This window comes from Pipistrellus kuhlii, unplaced genomic scaffold (genome assembly GCF_014108245.1).
Source record: "Pipistrellus kuhlii isolate mPipKuh1 unplaced genomic scaffold, mPipKuh1.p scaffold_m20_p_10, whole genome shotgun sequence".
NCBI lineage: Eukaryota > Metazoa > Chordata > Mammalia > Chiroptera > Vespertilionidae > Pipistrellus > Pipistrellus kuhlii.
This window is the reverse complement of record NW_023425405.1, coordinates 42,140,678-42,161,285: the sequence shown is the minus strand read 5'-3', so window position 1 is coordinate 42,161,285 and position 20,608 is coordinate 42,140,678. Positions and strand designations below refer to the sequence as shown.

The 20,608-nt window shown below is 47.7% G+C and overlaps 1 protein-coding gene across 4 annotated transcripts in view; it reads right to left on the bottom strand.

Annotated features, from left to right (window-relative positions):
- TMEM243 (transmembrane protein 243) overlaps positions 1 to 13,264 on the bottom strand; it is a 40,903-nt gene extending 27,639 nt beyond the window's left edge. For all 4 annotated transcript variants that reach the window (XR_006740983.1, XR_004986551.2, XM_045578493.1 and 1 more), the window contains exons 1-2: positions 13,148 to 13,264; positions 12,523 to 12,809 (exon numbers count right to left, since the gene is read on the bottom strand). Coding sequence is in view for 2 of the 4 variants with exons in the window: in XM_045578493.1 (XP_045434449.1) it covers positions 12,523 to 12,600 (78 nt within the window). In the remaining 2 variants the exon portion in view is untranslated. The remainder of the gene's footprint in view (positions 1 to 12,522; positions 12,810 to 13,147) is intronic.
- Positions 13,265 to 20,608: the final 7,344 nt, after the last annotated feature.

Below are 20,608 nucleotides of genomic sequence, written 5' to 3'. Positions count from 1 at the left end.
GCCTGGGTCTATGCAAATACAAGGACAGAACGTGCAGCCACTTCATCCGTAATCATTTCTTCTATTGACCCATAGAAAAGCCAAAGGCATAATGTTCCCAAAGGAATAAGGTGTGGGGGGGGAGGTGGGATGGCTGACATGCCACAGTCCCAATGTGTGCTCATCCTTCAGAGCTCAACTCAAACATCACCTCCGGCACCATCCCCTGTCCCTCCCCTCAGGACGTGAGATGTTCCTGTCTCAGGGCTCCAGGATCACATTACCCATGTTACACTTCTTGCACCAAAATAAAATGTATTGCCTGTCTCTTCAATGAGGGCTGGCGGTTCACTGAGGTTGGGGAAGACAGCCTACTGTTTTCCCTCCGAGAGAGTGGCACACTGCTGGCATTCGTGCTGTGAAGGCGGTTAAATAGAGGCTACAGACAGCTTTTTCCTTACAGTGCCTCTCACAACACAGGCTGCTCTCCTCCGCATCTTCCTCAGCAGTGAGTGGCCTTGCTGCTCCATGAGGGACAGCCAGCAGCACAGAGGCTAGGGCCTGGCCTGTTGCCCAAAAGGACATGCCTTTGCCAGCCAGGAAGGCCCACATCTAATGGAGGCTCCAGCCTAGGCTCCCCTGACTCTATGGACATTACCCATAGTGAACCAGCCTGAGCACAAGCCCAGTGACGAGGGCTCTGCACAGCAGGACCAGCACGGTGTCAGAGGCATGACGGCACTCCTGCTGAGGGGCTCGTCCTTCACGCCCGGGGAGAAGCGGAGCAAAACAGAAAAGCCCTCGCAGAAGAGAAAAGCCCGCATGGACAACACCACGAAGACATTCCCTCCACACTCCAGAGAGAAGGTGGGGCAGGGTTAACAAAGAGAGCTCCATTTTTGGTGTTACAGGACTTCAGATTTAACGGACAAAATTTCCAGTCCATATGCCATATATGAAAATTAACACTCTGTCAATTTTAAAAGGCTTTTAACCAAGGTGTGCCTAATAATGAAATTAACAGGGTATTTTTTGTTAATATTAAGTCCCTGTTATTTTTAACATATTTTAACAAAAAGGCCATATGTTGAAAAAACACTTAGTTTTTGCTGACGTAAATATTACATATCTACAACTACCGTATTTTTCGGACCATAAGACGCTCCGGACCATAAGACGCACCAGTTTTTAGAGAAGGGAAATGAAGAAAAAAAGATTCTGAAACAAATAGTGTCCTAAAATATTTTATGTGCATTAAAACCCAACATCACAGTCATAAACACATGTAATCAACCCTGTAAAGTAAACAGCAGCATTTAGAACCATTTTAGAGCCGGGCAAGCACACAGAGCCAGGCAAGTAAACTTTTTTTTTAAAGTATATGTGTAGGCTATATTTGGACCATAAGACGCAGGGACTTTTTCCCCCCACTTCTGGGGGGGAAAAAGTGTGTCTTATGGTCCGAAAAATACGGTATATCCATATTTAAATCCAAAAGTCACCACTTGTAAACAATGTTCAGTGAATGATTAGCACATGATCACATTGCATGGGCTCTGTGGTCACACGGTGTGACTTTCTGAAACAGTTTAACAGGTGCAGGTGATGTTCTCACGTGATACTAAGCCATGCCCCAGCTGTGGGCATTTGTTTACTTGCAGTGACTGGTAAATGCACACATTTACTAGACTTATTCAGTATAAATTTAAAAGTACAAGAATATATAGAGAAAACCCTGTGAAATTAAAACTGCCATAAATACCTAATTTTAATTACACAACTATATCTACAACTAATTTGTCAAATTTTGAACATAGGCATTCGAAAAACCTACTTTATTATATAAGGGACTTTCAGCTTTAATGGAAACCCCCTTGACTGAATGAGTCCTTTATACAAAGGTTTTACTGTGTGTCTTTCTCCGGGACTCCATAAAAGTCCTTCCTGTCAGACACCACCACAGGTAGCTCTATAGACCCACATCGCCTCTCCAGGTGTTCTCAGTCCTGCGGGGTCAGTCTTTACACCCCACCCCAACCCTGAAAGTCTGCCATGTGAGCACCCTGTCTCTGGGGCTATAGCATCCTCCCATGCTAGATTTCCCTTGCTGCTGTCTCCGAACATTCTCCCCAACAGAGCTCTGCTACCCACAGTCCATCCCACACTCACGGGGCCAGAAGTGGGGGGCAAGGCATTCCCTGCCCCCCAGGCCAGGCTGACAGGGTGATTTCAGTAATATCCTCTGCTATGTGTGAATGTTTGTGTCACACCCCTCTCCCAAATTCATATTAAGGCTCAATGAGACTGTATTAGGAGGGAAGTGGTTAGGTCATGAGGGTGGAGGCTTCATAAATGAGATTAGTGCCCTTATTTAAAAAATAAAAGGCTCCGGAGAGCTCCCTGGCCCCTACTGCCACGTGGTAATACACTCAGAAGTCTCCAACCCAGAAGAGGGCCTTCACCCAGCCCTGCAGGCACTGACCTTAGACTTCCAGCATCCAGAACACGAGAGAAATACTAGTCTATGGAATAAAACATCCTCAAGTTTCTGAAACATATGCACCCTGGCAGTCTCATTCCCTTCTTCTCAGTTACCTCAATTATTTCAGCACCTGCTTTGCCACATCCCTCTTCCTCCAACCCTCTGCTCTACTGCCTGAAACTGGACTTCACCCACATCCACTGACTATATCATCCCAACCTCTGACCGGAGGGCCTCCCTCCCAATCTTTGACCGTGGGTGGAGTCAGCAGTTTCAGCAATGCACAGAAGACTTCCTGGTGGATATGCTCAGCTGCTGTGGATGCTTTGAAAACCCAGCCCAGAGTCACCCTCAACACCCCAGTTGCTTCTATGCTGAGGTGAAGCCTTGCTGTGAAACCTTCAGACGGTCCTAACTTCTTAACTCCCAGTTTACTCGTCAGCCTCCTCCTCTGCTCTATAGGGTCCTGGAGGCTAAGGGCCATGTCTGACACGGGAGCAGAGTGCAGATAATGTTCTTCTGGTTGTACAAAGGTGTCACCGTATTGGTGGAAAGTGGCACTGGTCATTTCCCTCGGCCAATCACAGTGCCCAGCATAGACTAGATGCCCAATAGTTAGCTAAAAGAACAAACTAACTGAGTTTACCATGAATTCATGTTTTTGGCTGAGCTTTCACTGTTTTTCCATGGCCTTTATTTGGGTTGACTCTTTGTCTCTTTCAAGAAAGTAGTTAGAAGCACTACCTCAAACAGGTTCCTGGTACCACTCTTGAAGACTATACAGCAGCAGAAATTCTTACACACACAAAAAGGCCACACACAAAAAAGGAAAACTCCCGTTTTCATTCTTCTGGCTTACAGAGGACCGGAAAGTGATCAATTCCTCTGCCAATCCTGCACCCATTCTCTGGCTCAATTAATTATGCCTGTTCTCATCTCTACACTGAATTTCTTCCTTCATGGTGTTTTGGCCTCAAAAACCTCAACTCCCTCAATATTAGAAGAACCTTCTATCCATTCTGTTTCCAACTTGGATGTTAAGCATTCATTCTCTACTTTTTTTCACATGCTAAGTTTTAGGAAGTTAGGAAGACAATAGAACAGGGTAAAAGAAGAGTAACCAGGGTGGAAATTGAGGGCTTAGTTTTAGTCAAAAGAATCTCCTCTGATGATGTGACTTTTGAGCAGGAGCCTTTATAAGAAAAATAAATGAAACATGCAATGACCTTAGAGAAGAATATTGCAAACAAGCCAGTGCCAAGGCCCTGAGACAGAAGTGAGCTTGGGAATTAAATGAGAAAAAAAGGCCAGATTCAGCTGGTATGGCTCAGTGGTTGAGCACTGACCCTTGCACCAAGAGGTCACTGGTTTAATTCCTAATCTCAGACACATGCACAGATTGCATGCTCAATCCCCAGAAGGGAGCATGCAGGAGGCAGCCGATCTAAGATGTTTTCTATCTGAGGGAGGGAGGGAGGGAGGGAGGGAGGGAGGGAGGGAGGGAGGGAGGGAGGGAGGAAGGAAGATTTTTTTAAATACTACTTTAAAAAAAAGGCCAGGATGACTGATGCTTATTAATAAGAGAAAGAAAGAACAAAGACTTGTTTAATGCCTATCTTCCCTGCAGTACATCTATGCTCCATGAGAAAAGATACACTATCCAGCACATAGCACATTTCCCGAGATGAAGTATGCATAATGATGAATAATTGAATAAAAAAAAAGTTCATGCACACTGAACCTAAAGCCTCCAGAAGAAAATCATACTCCTTAGCAAGGCATTCAAGGCTCTCCACCCAGCCCCACCCTTCCTCTGACCTTGCCTCCCAAGTTCAACAGTCCAGTCACATGGAACCATCACAACCCCGGGCCACTTGCTATACTTTCCAGCCCCTACCCCTTTGACACAAGCTGGACCTCCTGTTTGGGACTTCTGGTCACCTCCTCTTATTAAGTCTGATGTTCTGCTTCTAGGTCTAAAATTCAAAAGCCCTCTGATCTGATGTCTCCTGGGGAATTACTCCCTTCTTCGTGCTCCCTGCCACTTTGCTCATCCTTTTATTAAAGGGTTCATCCCTTTAAATTCAGTACTTATTATCCCTAGCCCCTGTTATCTCTAGCCCACATGTTCTTGGGGTTACTAATGCGGTGACCGTCTTGTGAGGGAGAGAGAAGGAAAGCAATCTATTCAGCATGTTTGACACTTCCAAAGGGCATGACCTTCCTTCCCACCTTTGTTAGCCTTCAAGGAGTGATTCACACCCTTGAGCCACATCCAACAATTGTGCAATTCTGGGTCCAAACTTCTTCATTTCCCAATCAAACATAAGGGTTCTCATACCATAAATAAAAGGCCAATTCTCAGAAATGATTTTCCTTGTCTTCTTCCAAATCAACTTTCAGGAAAGCTCTGGAAATGGCCGGATGGCACGCGTAAAGGGCAGCCCTCTGGGAACACACCCACCGAGAGGGTGTGGGAGGAGGGTTTGGGCCCAGCTGAGCCAGTGGGTTTAACCTGGGTCCACAGCGGTACTTGGCTCTAACTCAGCAGGAGCTTCCCCTCACGCTGGCACCAGGGACAACCCTAGGAACAGCACCCACTGGGTGGAGAGTGAGGGGACACATTTTCTCTGATCAAAGGTTCTATCCTTTGGAGGCTTGCCAAAGAAATGCCAGACTGAGCGGTGCCAGTGGACACGTGAGAAAGGATTTACGAGAATGCAGGGCCGCCCACACCTGACAGTCTCACGCTCTGACCTCAGTGCATCCACATCCTCCACGGCCTTGTGTAGCCCTGAACAACAACTTTCCCCTCACTTCTCTCTCGACACAGTAAGTACACATTCATTTTTACATGTTTCTCTTATACCACAGATTCACATTTTGAAGTATCTTTCCATTGTGAATGTTTTTGTTATACCCATTCTGCCAGATTCTCTTTCTCACAGGTACATGCTATTGAAATATATTCTTTTCACTAAAGCACCATTTATGAAAATCAGATTACAGCAACAATTACCAAAACCGGTTTGGCTCAGTGGATAGAGCGTCAGCCTGCGGACTGAAAGGCCCCAGGTTCGATTCCTGTCAAGGGCACATACCTTGGTTGTGGGCACATCCCCAGTGGGGAGTGTACAGGGGGCTGCTGATTGATGTTTCTCTCTCATCAATGTTTCTAACTCTCTATCTCTCTCCCTTCCTCTCTGTAAAAATAAATAAATAAAAAGATTACAGCAACCATAGGAAACAAACCTATTCTACATCTTTAAGGGGCAAATGATCCCTAGAGTTGGTAACCAAAGGAAGTACCCTATTTTTATGTGCCACTGTTCAGAATGAATGGTATATAGTAAAGGACCCTGAGGTTAGGAGATAACACATGACTTATTCTCCTACCATATGCCTGCCTTGCAAAAGTCACTTAACTTCAGGCCTAAATCCCCATATTTGCACATGACCAAATATGCAGGGTTGCTGTAAGGATTGGGAAATACTACACATAAAGTGTCTAGAACAGAGAAACAGACATTAACAGAGGATTGGCAAGTAGTTGTCAATACAGTGTTAGTGTTAGTTCCACCACATCCAATGCCCATCTCCCAATGGGATGAGGCTCCTCAGGACGTGTGCTATGCCCTAGACTCAATTTAAAATGCATTCCGTAATTTCCACAGAAACACATGTCCCTAGGGCAGTTCACTAAACATGGTCACCTATACATGGCCTATGGATTGACCCTAAGGGAAAATAAAAGACTCAATTTGGTAGATCCAGCCTCTTATCACAGACCTGGAAAACCCATCTACAGAGAAGAAAACCCAGCAGACCATCCACTTATGAAAGGCCAGACCTCAGTTTAAGTGTTTTTTACACAATATTGTGTGTATTCCTACGACGGGCCTTTTTGCGGAAGCTCAACAAGGAGAGGGGAGAGTGAGGACCTAAACTGCAGGAGAGCCTGAAGCACCACTTCTAGTTTTGGTATCAGCATTCCAGGTTTCTTCCTGAACACCAGTTTCCATCTGTTACAGATGTTCCACGATCTCCCAAGAATGCAGGTTATTTTTTGGTGATGCTAAATTCTCACTTCACTGTAAACTTAGTATACATAAATCAAGAAGTAGGCAAAGCATTGTGCCTAGTGCTATGGAGAAATGAGGGCACGGCCTCTCCCACAAGGAGTGTATACTCTGAGACCACCTATATATAAATCCCTCAAAGCACAAGGAGCAAGTGTTGGGGGCCTCTGACTGCCAGGCTTGTAGGAGTGAAGTGTGGCTGCAGGCTGGTAGTAAGGAAGGTTCTGAGGTGGGGAATAGACTGAGCAGAATCCAGAAATTTGGAGAAGACAGGGACCTACAGAAAGGAGAACAACATTTGCCAAGACAGGGAGGCAGCTAAAGGAAAGAGGTGCACAAGAAGTGCCAGGCTGGACTGGGCTTCCACGGAGCCTGGGGGAGACCAGCGATGTCAGCCCTCCCTCTGCACCAGTATCCTCTGAGGAGCTTTTTAAAAATACAGATGCCTGAGCCAAACCCCAGAGAGTCCTCTGGTCTGGGGTGGGGAGAGAATACTATTAGAGCAGAAAAAAAGTCATGGCCAACCATCTGCCCGAACTGTTTCTCCAGCCCAAGAAACTGCAACTAAAGTGAGAGGAAAGGGGACCATGACCTGGTCCCTTGGGTGACTAGCTCTCCTCTGAGGATCACCCCAAGTTCTGCCAAAGGAAAGATGCTGGGAACCTTGGGAGGACAGCCTTGGGGGCACTGGGCAAGGAAACAGGCAGCTGGCAGGCTCAACCATATGAACCACAGCTTTGTTCTTAATTAAGCAACCCCCATGCCCTTCACACCTCAAAAAGGCGAGAAGGAGCCCCTCTAATCTTACACTAGTATTTGCAGAAATCAAATGCCCCAAGTTTGAATTGCTTGAATTGGACTACACATCAGAAAAAAACCTTTACACCTAAAAGAAACCCAAAAAAACAAAAACAAAATACAGTAGAGGAGGAAAGGGTACATAGAACGTTTGCCTTGCAACCAAAAACCTGAGAATTGAGGCCAATTCCTTGCCCCTTACTCAGAGGTTCCCCTCCAGTGTTACCTGAGTCCAGTGATGTGCCTTCCTCCAAAGTAACTCACTCTTCTCATATCACATCCAAGTAGGAATACAGGGATAAGAACTGCCGCCACCTTCTTAAAGGATGAATCACTTACTTGGTGGCTAGTGAAAATCAATAAGCTGGTCTGCAAACTGGTTTACACTACCTCCCACCAACAGCACTAGGTTTCTCCCCCAGACAGAAGCTTCCCCTGCTGGGTTCACCAGTCAGACTGGCTGAAATGATTTCTGATGACTGGGCAGTGAGCTAGCAAGTCAAGAAATCAAGACCGCCTTACAGGCCCTGAGGATAACTTAATGCCTACCCATCACATAGAAAGATTACCCCAAGGATGTGCTGTCCTAAAGCAACTTCTAAAGGTAGCCCTGGCCAAGAGAGGGGGGAACACCTCCAGGTTTTAGTTCACACTAGGGGAGGGAAAGGAGGAGCAGGGATGGAGGTTCCTTGATTAACACTTTCAAACCCTAGAAAGGGTCCCTTGAATACTCCTGGGTAGGAGGAGGGGGAGATGAGAATTGGGTAGGGCATTGTGCCAGTGCTAAAAGACTTGGCCACCAAAACAGTACAAAAAGCACTATTCTCCAACTAGAGTCCCAATGAAAATTAGCACTTTAACATATTCTGAGAAGTCCCACAGACTATGGAGCCACCCTAACTAATAATTCACTTGATTTAAGACTGGGCTGTCCAATACAATAGTACTCTGACTACATGTGGTTACTGAGCACTGAAATGTGGCCGGTCTACACTGCGACAGGCTGTAAGTGAAAAACATGCACTGGAGTTGTAAAAAAAAAAACATGTAAAACTACATATTTCCATTTATATTGATTATATAATAAAACAACTGTATTTTGATTAAATATTAAAATCTTTTGGATGTATGGATTTAAAACTAATTTCATCTGTTTATACTTTAAAAAATGTTTGTTGTTGTTAATCCTCCATTGATTTTTAGAGAGGGGAGGAGGAGGGGGAACACCAATATAGGAGAAACACATGGATTAGTTGCCTCCTGCACACTCCCCAGCCAGACCTGGGATCAAACCTGCAACCGAGGAACATGCCCTTTCCTGGAAATTGAGCCAATGACCCTTTTGTGCATAGGCCGATGCTCTTAACCACTTACTTTTTAAAAATAGATATTTTTATTGACTTCAGAGAGGAAGGGAGGGATAGAAACATTAGTAAGAAACATCAATGATGAATCATTAATTGGCCGCGTCCTACACATCCCCTCCTGGGGGGACAGAGCCGGCAACTTGGGCATGTGCCCTTGATTGGAATTGAACCTGGGACCCTTCAGTCCGCAGGCTGACGTTCTATCCACTGAGCCAAATTGACTAGGGCTGTTTATACTTTTTAATATGGCTACTGAGACATGTAAAATCAGGTACGTGGCTCACATTATATTTCTACTGGACAGTGCTTCTTTAGAAAAAGCGAAGCTACAGCACATTAAGAACCTCAGATATCCTGGATTGCCATGGCATTTGTGCCAGGTTTGCTTTTTTCTAAAAGAGAGGTTATCTATCCCAGAACTTGAAACAGATACAAAAGGCAAAAAAAGCATTGAGACATTCTGACCAGGATGTATTCTGACCATTTAGTATTATGTAATCCCAAAGGTATCAAGAAATAAGGGAATTACTTCTTAGAAAAACTGAACAGCTTTCCTCCCTTGTCTTATCCCTTAGGTAGTTATGTAATAATAGAGAACCGGCTACTTTTACCTTTCTTTCCGTGACTCTACCTGTAAAGCTATTCCTAAATATCATGCTAAAGAGTGAATACAGTTGGAGTTCAATGCCTGATATCACTGTGTGCAGCCAGGACAGAGGAAGACAGAAGTTCCCTCAGGCACTGCCCAGAAGGGCGCTGCTCAGGGCCCCGTGGTTATATATTAATTATTCCCTAGTACAGTGGTCGGCAAACTCATTAGGCAACAGAGCCAAATATCAACAGTACAACGATTGAAATTTCTTTTGAGAGCCAAGTTTTTTAAACTTAAACTTCTTCTAACATCACTTCTTCAAAATAGACTCGCCCAGACCGTGGTATTTTGTGGAAGAGCCACACTCAAGGGGCCAAAGAGCCGCATGTGGCCTGCGAGCCGCAGTTTGCTGACCTCGGCCCTAGTAGCTCTCACTCCCTTTCACTCACTCCGTGACCATGGGTGGCCACTTCACCGATTTCCTGTGAAAGGGTAATAGGTCAGTGAATGTCCACCGTGCTTTTGAAGTGTTATACCAGTCAACTCATGAAAGGGCGTTGGTAAATCCTAACCAGAGTTAGTTGTGTGACTGAAAAAGGTAACCTGCTTTGTGGTTCAGCTTCCTTGGTTCTAACAACAATAACAACACACATCTTACCAAGGAATCTGAGTATCAAAGGGAAGAAAGCTGAATCCTAGCAGATGCTGGCACTAAGCAAGAACAGTTTCCCTCTAGGCTACACTACTCTGTGAGCTTTAGTCATCTTTGCCTAAAAGTTAAGGTCTAGTCCTTTCTAGATTTAAAACTGAGGAATTAAGCAGTACAAATTGGTAGTTGCAGAATAGCCACAGAGATATAGATTACAACCTAAGGAATATAGTCAATAACACCAAGATAAATAGGTGTGGGGCCAGGCTGGGGGACCACTCTGCAAAGAATATGATTTTCTAACCACTTTGCTGTACATCTGAAACTAATACAGAACAGCATCATATGTAAACTAATTAAAAAATAAATTTTAAAATAATAGAATTGAGAGGCTGTATGTCTGGTCAGTTGTTATAAGGTAGATATAAGAAGTCAGAAGATCTGTCACACTATAAGAAGTGGGATTTCCCCTTTCTAGATTTTTCTCATCAAAAGTAGTTCAGAATATTAAGTGTCACTGTGAAGCACCTCGGTTGCAGGCTCCTCCCGGGTCAGGGCCCTGGTCCAGGCTCATGCAGGAGGCAATCAATCGATGCGTTTCTCTCGCACTGATATTTCTCTCTGTCTTTCCCTATCTTCCACTCTCCCTAAAAAATCAATGGGAAAAAAATATCCTCGGATGAGGATAAATAATCAACAAGTCAATTACCAACCAAGTCACCTACCTCAGTGCCCAGGGCTATGGGGCTAAGTGAGGTCAGAACCTGCATTCCTCAGAACCCCAATCGGTGTGCCCAGGCCCATGGGAGAAACGGTGAACCTCTCAGCTGTCGAAACTGCTGGGCAGCCAGATGCTTTTTGTCTGATCCCTTCAAGCAACAAGCTGCCTCCATTCTCCAGGCTCCAAATCCTCTTCAAACTCCAGTTTAGAGGCATTCATATCTAAAGCTCATGACTACCAGACACTGACTGGAGAAGCTATCCTAGGGTCTCCCCCAAGCTTCCCAAATAAAAGTGACCAGCTTCTCCTCTGAGCCCTCTATGCCCCATCCATAGCGCACGACTAAAGCTCATGACTAGCAGACACTGACTGGAGAAGCTATCCTAGGGTCTCCCCCAAGCTTCCCAAATAAAAGTGACCAGCTTCTCCTCTGAGCCCTCTATGCCCCATCCATAGCGCACACCTAACGGTATCACACTGTTCACGTCTCCTCCGCCTCGCTGGGTTCCTTGGACCCTGGGGCCTGTCACACAATCTCAATAATGTGAGCAGAGAAACTTCTACTGGACTGGAGCCATACTTCTCAAGCCAGGTGCCTGCGATCATGCAAAGCCACAAGACAGACAAGGAGCATCCTCCTCGACTTCAGGCTTAAAACACTTTTTCCTTAAGACACTTTAAGAGAAAACAAAATCCACATGGAGTTGTGTGTGTGTGTTTTTTTTTAAATCAAGTGGTCGTCATCGATCAGACTGTCAGACCTCAGAGGGAAGGTAAGGGAGAATGGGAATAAGGGAGAGAGATCAACCAAAGGACTTGTGTGCATGCATATGAGCCTAACCAGTGGTCACCGACAACAGGGGGGTGGGGGCATGCATGGGGAGGCTATGGGATGGGAATGGGGGGATGATGACAAATATGTGATACCTTAATCAATAAAGTAATTAAAAAATAAAATGAAAAGATTATCAACTTAAAAACTAACTAAATAAGTAAATAAATAAAGTGGTAGTCTTGTAGCAGGCTGGCAGCTTCCAGATTCGGGGCCCCGTCCCAGACTTTGGGGTGTACAGGTCCCTATCCTGTCCCTGCCCAGGCTGAGAAACCCAAGAGGACGTGGGTTCCCATGCACACGACTTTTTGAGAGCCTGAGAGCAATCAGGGATCCAAGGCCGCCCGTGCCACTTTCCAGGTGAAACCAACACCACCACCACCACCACCACCACCAACACAAAAACAAGCTCCTCTGGCCCAAAGCGCTCCGAACAAGAACGCCGAGGCCGGGGCAGGGCGCTCTCTCCCTGGCCCGGCCCAGGACAGCCCAGGATGAGGCTGGTGAGAAAAACAGACTCGGGGAAAGCCTGAAATAACGTATAACCACGGGGCCTGGGTGGGTCCGGAGACCCTTGACCGCTTCCTGCGAGGAAAAGCCAACAAGAAACTCTCACTTCTGGAGGCGGCGGCGGCGAACCGTTAATGGCCCTGGAAGCACAGCAATCAGAGAAGCGCCTCCGGGGAGGGAGAGGTGGGGGCCCCGGTACGGAAGCCTCTCCAAGGCCAGCTCCCCGGCGGGTGTGCAAACACCTCCCGCCCCCGCCCGCCACTCCAGGGCCCCAGTAGCCCAGGACTTGGCCAACTTTCCCGCCGCCAGGGCGCCGGGCCACCCCCGCCCCCGAGAGGGAGCCGAGCGGCGGGGCCAACACCCCGGGAGGGGAGCGGGTGGGGGAGCCAGCCTTCTGCCTCTCAGCGCCCTCGGGGGCCGCGCCGGGACCCTGCCTAGACAGACACAGACACACAGACAGACCGACAGACAGACAGACCCCCAGCCCCGGGCCGGAGCCCCGCCCGCGCTCACCCTGGCCGACGTTTCTCCGAACAGCGGCCGGTTGTCCAGCCCGCTGGTGCCGTAGGTCCTGGTAGAAAAGTCCTCCATGTTGGGGCTCCTTCACTGTCCCCCAGAGTCACACTCGGCGCCGATCCGGCATGCCCGCCGCGAAGGCTGCGCTCCGGGCTCCCGCGCCGCCGGCTCAGCGGGGGCCGCGCATCGCCCGGCCGGGCGCCCGGGGTCCCGGCGGCGGGCGCTCAGGCGCGGGGGGCCGGGCGGCTGCGCCGCAGCCCCGCTCGCCGCCGCATCGTCCGCAGCTGCCGGGGGAAGCGAGAGGGACACCTTGGGGCGCCTCCCCGCGGGGGCCCCCCGCCCCCTTCCCCCCGCGGGGCGCCACTTCCCCAAATCTCGGCGCCGGGCTCCGCTCCCCGCCCCCTCCCCGCGGGCGCGCACACCTCCCGGCGCGGGGCAAAGTTTTCCGGGGAGAATTCGTTAGGAGCCCGGCGCCCTCCTCCCCGCACCCCTCCCGCGCCGCCCCCGCTCCCGGCGGCGGGACAAGGGAAGTTGGGGGCGATCAGAGCCGGGAGCTCCGCGGAGCCGCCCGCAGCGCGGCGGGCGCAGGCCGGGCCCTCGGACCCCGCGGCGGCTGCGTTACCTGCCGCCGCTCTCCTCGCGCTCCGGGCGGGGAGTCCCGCCGCGGCCCCGCGCCGACCGGCCGACCGGCCGCCCTTTCCGGGAACCCGCGGCCGCCCGGCGGGAGGCTCCGCGGAGCTCTGGGCTCTGGGCCGCCCGCCCGCCCGCCCGCCGGAGAGTGCCGGCCGCGCCGGGGCCGCGGGTCCCGCGTCCACACCGCGCGGGCTGGGGCCGAGGCTGCGGCGCGGAGCCGCCGAGAGAGCGCTCGGGCCGGTGCGGTCCGGTCGGGTCCGGGAGCCGCGCTGCGGTTCGCTCGGAGCCTCGGGCCGGGACCCCGCGCCGCTGTCGCAAACCGTCCCGCCCCGCCCCGCTCACGTCACGGCCGCGGCAGCCAATCCGCGCGCCGGGCGCCGCCGGCGGAGCGTTAGTTCGGAGCGGCCGGTGGAGCCCGCGGGACGGTTCTGAGCCTCCAGGTCCTCGGCGTCTGCGCGAGCCGCCGCCGGAGCACAGAAAGGCCCTGAAGCTGGCTGTGCATTTGGCCAGAAGCATCTGAAGCACACAGCCACCCCCGTGTTTGCACAATGGGACGGAGTGGGGTCCTAGATACGTGTGGTTGAGGGTTTGGATGTCTGGTTTGGCCTGTGACAGGGGTCCTGTGCGGCTCATAGAAACAGTCGGGAAGTGATGAGTGCGGGGTACTTGGTCTACTCATCCAGCCAGAGCAGGTGCTGACTAAGTGTGTTTGCAGCCTCAGGGAACGTGTGCCTGTCAACCTCTTCACTTCACAGAAAACAAAGAACCGGAGGTGCATACACTTCTAGGCAAGCAACGTAGCATCGCTGTGCAACGTGGGTCGTTTATAAGAATAGGACACCAACACAGGCAGGCTCCTGTCCCTGGACACACCAACTCCCAGACTGAAGAAAGCTCTATGGATATATGTGTGCACAGAGGGCCCATGTTGGCATCGAGAGTCCAAGAAAAGAGTCCAGGTGGTCCCTTCACCATTTAGAACAAGGGATAAGGACAAGATGGACCCCTAGCCGTAGGTTTGGAAGTCACTATACTGACTAGAATCAGGTATTGTGCACATCTCATCTACCAGTTATGTAAATGGCCTCTTTGTTCAGGACACTTTGGTTATAACAGGACTTTTTACCCAGAATTATTTACCCAGTTCTGTTAGAAAGTTAATTGGCCCAACAGATAACTTCCTTTTACTCAGATTCAGCAACATTCATTCACAAATACTTAAGAGGACAAACACTTTGAAGATAGGCAACCATAGAACTTCAATTCCACAGGCTATGTGTGGTCTTGGGCAAGTTATCTAGCTTCTTTTGAGCTCCTTTTTAAGTAAAAAATGAAGACTGAAAACAATAAATGAAACTAGAATATCTAACTTCATATATATATATATATATATATATATATATATATATATATAAAATACATGGCACATAAGTATCCAAAGGGTTGTCATAAATAGTGATTGATGAATGCTATGATCTGGACACTATGAGATGCTATAGGTGTATGTAGGGCACCACAGTCTCAGGTGACAGGAGAAGCTTCCTGGAGGAGCCTTCTAAATCAAGACACCCCCCAAGAAAAAGAGTGTGATTTATCCATGGTAAAGAGAGTCAAGAAGGCTGGCCAGAGAGACCAGATGCCAGTGGAGGGTACACTTGAGGAGAGGTGGTGTCAGGGATAACCACCCTCTCTTCCTAGAGCTGCTTGGTCTCTTGTCTCATGTCAATTTTGTGCCTCTGCTCCATTCCCTCTTCCTCCCGCCCCTCCCCCCACAAGCACCGATTTCATCATGATGACTGCTCACCAAAACTTTAACTCAAATAAGACTTTAGTTTGATTTGGGGGAACAAATGGGGAAAATGGATCTTGAAATTCCACTGCCCACCACTGCTTTAGTGTTCCCATCTCTATTTTTTCAGTTCAGGTTCACATGAGAAACGTTGGTCCGATGAATCCAGATTATGGGTTGGTTTCTACTGGTATCAGGTTCTCCACACCCAACCAGCTAAAGCTGGGACAAACAGGACATATCTATTCTAAGGCCCACACGTTTCAGCAGAGCAGGATAGAGGACATTTAAGTAAAACACATAGTATGTGAGATAGTCAGCGACAGGTTATCCAGTGTCTTGCCACTGGAAGTGTGGTTCCCAAAAGACCAAATTGAATCGCCTGGTAACTTGTTAGAAATGCAGAGCTTTAGTCCTACCCCAGATCTACTGAATCAGGATCTGTATTTTAATATAACTTCCAGAGGACTTGTATGCACTTCTTTTGTACATCTCTATTTTTGTAAATTGGGCCACAGGCCATATAGATGACCCTCCCAAATACCATAGCTCCTCGTATTTTTTTTATTTTTAATTGTGCTTCCGCCACTCATTTCAATGCAACATTCTGACCTTGGTCATGATTCAGAACTGCACCGTGTTGGAAATATGTCCAGAGAGACCATTCGGTATGCCTTGTCCTCCAGTCCTTCCTCCCACCCTCATGGGTCCTTCAGCAACTTCATGGTCTCTGATCCTTTGTTGTCTTGACTTGCTCACTGTGAATCTACTCCCTTGTTTTCACCTTCTCCCAACTTAGATTCTGTGTTCTAGCACTGCAAGTGCTTTTTTTTTTATAATATTCTCTTCCCTTGTTCATTTATTCTATCACACTTGTGAAGAAAGTCCCCTGAGATATTAATCTATCTGCCTTCTCAACACTTGTGACAAGGTATCTAGCGCAGCTGGAGGGGAAAAATCATTCACACTCCTGATTAATTTTAAATTCAGGGCCTGATTAATTTTAAATTCAGGGCAGCCACCCTCAGCCGTGCTTTAAAACCAGCTGGAAATCCTGTTGCTTGGGCAACACTCCCTTCCCCTCCTCAGGTGACTCAGTCACCGACTTCACGGGGAAGAAAGGGAAGCCTTCGAATGGGAATTCCCTCACCTCCCAACAAACCTACACATTCACCTCCTTCCACCCTCATTCATTCCTCCCTCCCTACAATTAGAATGGGAGAGATGCCTGTCCATCTCTCATGTTTCACACCCCATTGCAACCCCCAATTTCAGGGGTCACACTATTATGATTATATATTTTCCTACAAAAAGCATTTAAGCATGCTCAGTTTCAACTGTGGTGTTGTTTGTTTGTTTGTTTGTTTAAGTTAAAAGCTTTCTCCATACTCCCTTGGTGGTCTGTATAGCCATCTTTCTCTTCCCCTGCTTCCTTGAAAGCAGAATCTACCTCCCAGTATGAAGGAGGGGAAATTCCAGATGTTCACTGGCTGAAACTTCCTGGCAGCTGAGGGTGGAGTGTGAGTTTTACAGCCGGGGAGTCACTAGGGCATCCCTGTTGGGAGCTTTCAGGAAGGTTTGCTTCCCGATGACAGGAAGAGAGGCACTGAGGAGCTCTATCCCTCTGGAGCAGGCGTCCTCAAACTTTTTAAAGTGGGGGCCAGATCACGGTCCCTCAGAGAGCTGGAGGGCCGGACTATATGAACTACTAATTCCTACTGTAACACCTCGGCTGCGCTCACTGCCCAAAAAACCTGGCGGGCCGGATCAGACTCCTCTGCAGGCCGCATGTGGCCTGCCGGCCGTAGTTTGAAGACACCTGCTCTGGAGGCTGCCAGGGTATTTGGAGAGGCTTTATCATCTTCTGACCACGAAGAGCAGCCAAAAGCTTCCCCAGAGAAGCCAACGAGAGTCTAAGCCTGTGAGCCACCCACATCTGGGCTGCTTATTATATATCGTATGTGTGTGTGTGTGTGTGTGTGTGTGTGTGTGTGTGTGTTCGTGTACTCACACTTTGAATGGGAGGGTCTCTGTTGTGTAAGTCACCCTTATTGGGTATTCTCATGCTTACAGCTGAAAAGACATGAATACGTTTTTAAAGCCGAAATGTATATAACAAGCGAGGGTATACGTAGGTTATATGCTGATGCTATGCCACTTTATACAAGGGACTTGAACATCCTCGGATGTGGGTGTCCGCAGGGGCGTGGACCTGATACCCTGCAGATGCTGAGGGAGACTTTACTATTAATAGATTCTAACGGCACACCAAATATGTATGAAAAGGTCCATATGGATTGTAGCCTCTTCTTCAGTCACTGAAATCTGGGTTACCCAGGCAGCACCGCTCCACCACGGTCTCCTGTGAGGGTCCCAGTGAAGGACTGACTGCGGAATCCAATGGTCGCTTTTTCAGACTTCCTCCTTCTGGCCTCTGGGCAGCACTTGGGATTTTAAGATCCTGGGGAAAGCCGTTGCTATAGCTCTGCTGCTCTTCCTCCTGCCCGTCTCTCCCACCTTCTCTCCCAGAGCTCTGTTCTCAGCCCTGACTCCTCACCATATGCTTCTCACCACCTCACCTACCTCGATGGCTTCCTTTTATATCTCTCTGCCAGCGATATTCAACGTTTTCCATCTCACGGCACCCATAAGCTAATTACTAACATTCTGCAGCCTGCCAGAAAATATGTTATTTCTTTTGCCGATCTGACTGAAAAGAATAGGTATAATTTTGATTCGTTCACACCAAACGGCTATTGTTGTGTTGGTTGTTGTCATTTTTTAATTTGACAGACTAAGGGGGAAAAGGTCAGTGTCCTAAGTTGTCAGGTGTGGCATGTTTTAAAAACCTTTGTGGTTAAATGATTCTCGTTCATTTTGGGTAGGATTTAACTGTGTTTCTCCTCTTTTGTTGTCTCTACAGTAAAGCTGTCATAGAGAGCAGTTCTCTCAACTCTCACTGGAAATTAAAATATTTGGGGAGGTTTTTAAATACCATGATGCCTGGGGCCGCACCCCAGACCAATAATATTAGATTCTCTGAGATGAAACCAAGGCAGCAATATTTTTTATATAAATGTTTTTATTTTGTTTGTTTTTTAAATATACTTTTATTGATTTTAGAGAGAAAGGGATAGAGGGAGAGAGAGAGAAACATCAATAATAAGAGAGAATAATTGATTGGCTGCCTCCTGCACGCTCTCTACTAAGAATCGAGTCTGCAACCTGGACATGTGCCCTGACTTGAAATCAAACCATGACCTTCTGGTTCATAGGTCGACACTCAACCACTGAGCCACTGGTTTACGGGAGAGTACTGAGCTACACGTCTGGGCTTGGGGTTTGAGGGTCCTCGGCCCATTCTCTGACAAGTCAACAGCACAGACATTGGAATTGGCAGAACTTGGTTTGAATCCTGGCTTACCCTCTCACTAGGATGAATGATTTTGAGCAAGTTACTTCACCTCCCTTGAACAGCACTTTTGACTTGTGAAATGAGCAGAATAATACCTGGACTGTATGGTTTAATGGGAATCTTATATACTAAAATCTTATATAGTATGCAAATTGCCCCCTCAGCTGGGAGTTCGTCTGGGAGTTCCACCAGGGTTTGGGGCACCTGGAAGAAGGGTGGGAGTACCCAGCTGGTGGCTTCCAGGGACCCTACCAGTGCATGGATGTTGTGCACTGGGCCTCTAGTGAAATAATAAAATAATATGTTAAACACCTGGCACATAGTTAACACCATAAAGTACACTTATGATGAATCTACTAAAATGAACATAATGAAGACTGTAGCAAAATGGGAAAAACATGATTTGGCATTAAAAGGGGAAAAGCTAAATATAAAGTATACTCTCTACAGTGTAATTGTGTAAGATGTCTACACATGTGAACCAAGACTGAAGTTCCCTGGTGGTCTAGTGGTTAGGATTCGGCGCTCTCACATGTGAACCAAGACTGGAAGAGAACATGTAAAATATAAAAATAGGGTTGTTAAAATTAATTTTTCTCTCTTCTCCTAAATGGTTTTGAAGTTCCATGCCTTTGTGAGAAGGTAGGAAAACTGGCAATAATAATGCAATAATAAGTGCCTCTCTCCTTTTCTTTCTTTCCCTTAATATATGTTCAGTAGCAACAGTGGCATATAGGAAGGGTCACCCGGCAGTAGCCAAGGGCAGCAGTTTTCAGAAACTGAAACTAGAGGTCAGGATTGGGTGAGAAGAGAATCAGCACTCAAAGTCAGCCCAGGAAGGGGGAAGTAGGAAAAGATCAGAATCCGATCCCCCTCAGTGAGGTGGCGAACACTGCAGGAGGAAGGAATTGTCCGCCTGCAGCCTTCTCTGGTGTATAGGATGATATCAAGCAGCTGCCTTAGGAAGGGTCACCCAGCAGCATCCTGAAGAAATGTGCTTCCCCCTGGTCCCAGGGCTCAAGGCTGAGAGGCAAGCACACCAGGTAACTTATGCCCCTGTCTCTCAGAGGATAGGGGCTGGGGGAGCACACATCTTGGCAATTCTGCTCTGAGTGTGACCCTCACCGCCTCCCTCAGCAGACTCAAGAAGAAAGGTCAGAGGGAAAACAAGTGAAGGTGAAGAAAGGCTGCAGTGTCAAAGAAAAGCAACAGAAGAACAAGAGGAAGGGAGGATGTGTCTTCCCATAAAACGGGCCAGATGGGAGTAACGGCTGGCGACCGCCTCAGGTGCCTGTGCTTGAATAATCATGTGGTAGAAAAATTGTTTCACAGAGACAATGAATTTAGGCCTTGCAGCAGATTGTGCATATCGGCCTGAATGTGCTCCCAAAGTTAGATGCAATCTGTGGGCTTCCTGATAAACTTCTTTTTTTTAAACAGAAGGATGAGATTCCTACACACTTCCTGCAAATCAGAGCCAGGGTTGCGAAAGAACCAGCTCGGTAACTGGGGACCTCTGGTCTGGTCTGAGATTACAAGTGTCAGCTTGGGCATCGGTATCTGCAGCTGCAAAAGGAAAGGTTATATTCTACCTGCAAACTGTGAGAACAGAGGACCCCTTTTTGAGTCTATTTCGAAATACTTTTTTAAAATGTATTTTTTTGTTGTTGAAAGTATTTTTTAAATATATTTTATTGATTTTTTACAGAGAGGAAGGGAGAGGATAGAGAATTAGAAACATCGATGAGGGCGAATCATCAGTCAGCTGCCTCTTGCACACCCCCTACTGGGGATGTGCCCACAACCAAGGTACATGCCCTTGACTAGAATCGAACCCGGGACCTTTCAATCCACAGGCTGAGCCAAACCGGTTTTGGCTGTTGTTGAAAGTATTACAGATGCCTCCCCTCACTCACATCCACCTCTGTAATACTTTTAGAGTTACAGAGAAGTTGTAGAGACCGTCCAGTTTCACTTATACCCTTCCCAATATTAGGCTGATGTGTCATATAGAACTGAGACCTTGAGTCAAATTCCTCCTCAGAGTTGTTGTGAGAATTAAATAAGATATGGTGGGTGAAATTGACCTTTAATTCTAACATATTCTTTTTTAAAAAAATATATTTTATTGATGTTTTGCAGAGAGGAAGGGAGAGGGGCAAAGCTAGAAACATTGATGAGAGAGATGATACATCCATCAACTGCCTCCTGCACACTTCCCACTAGGGATGTACCCGCAACCAAGG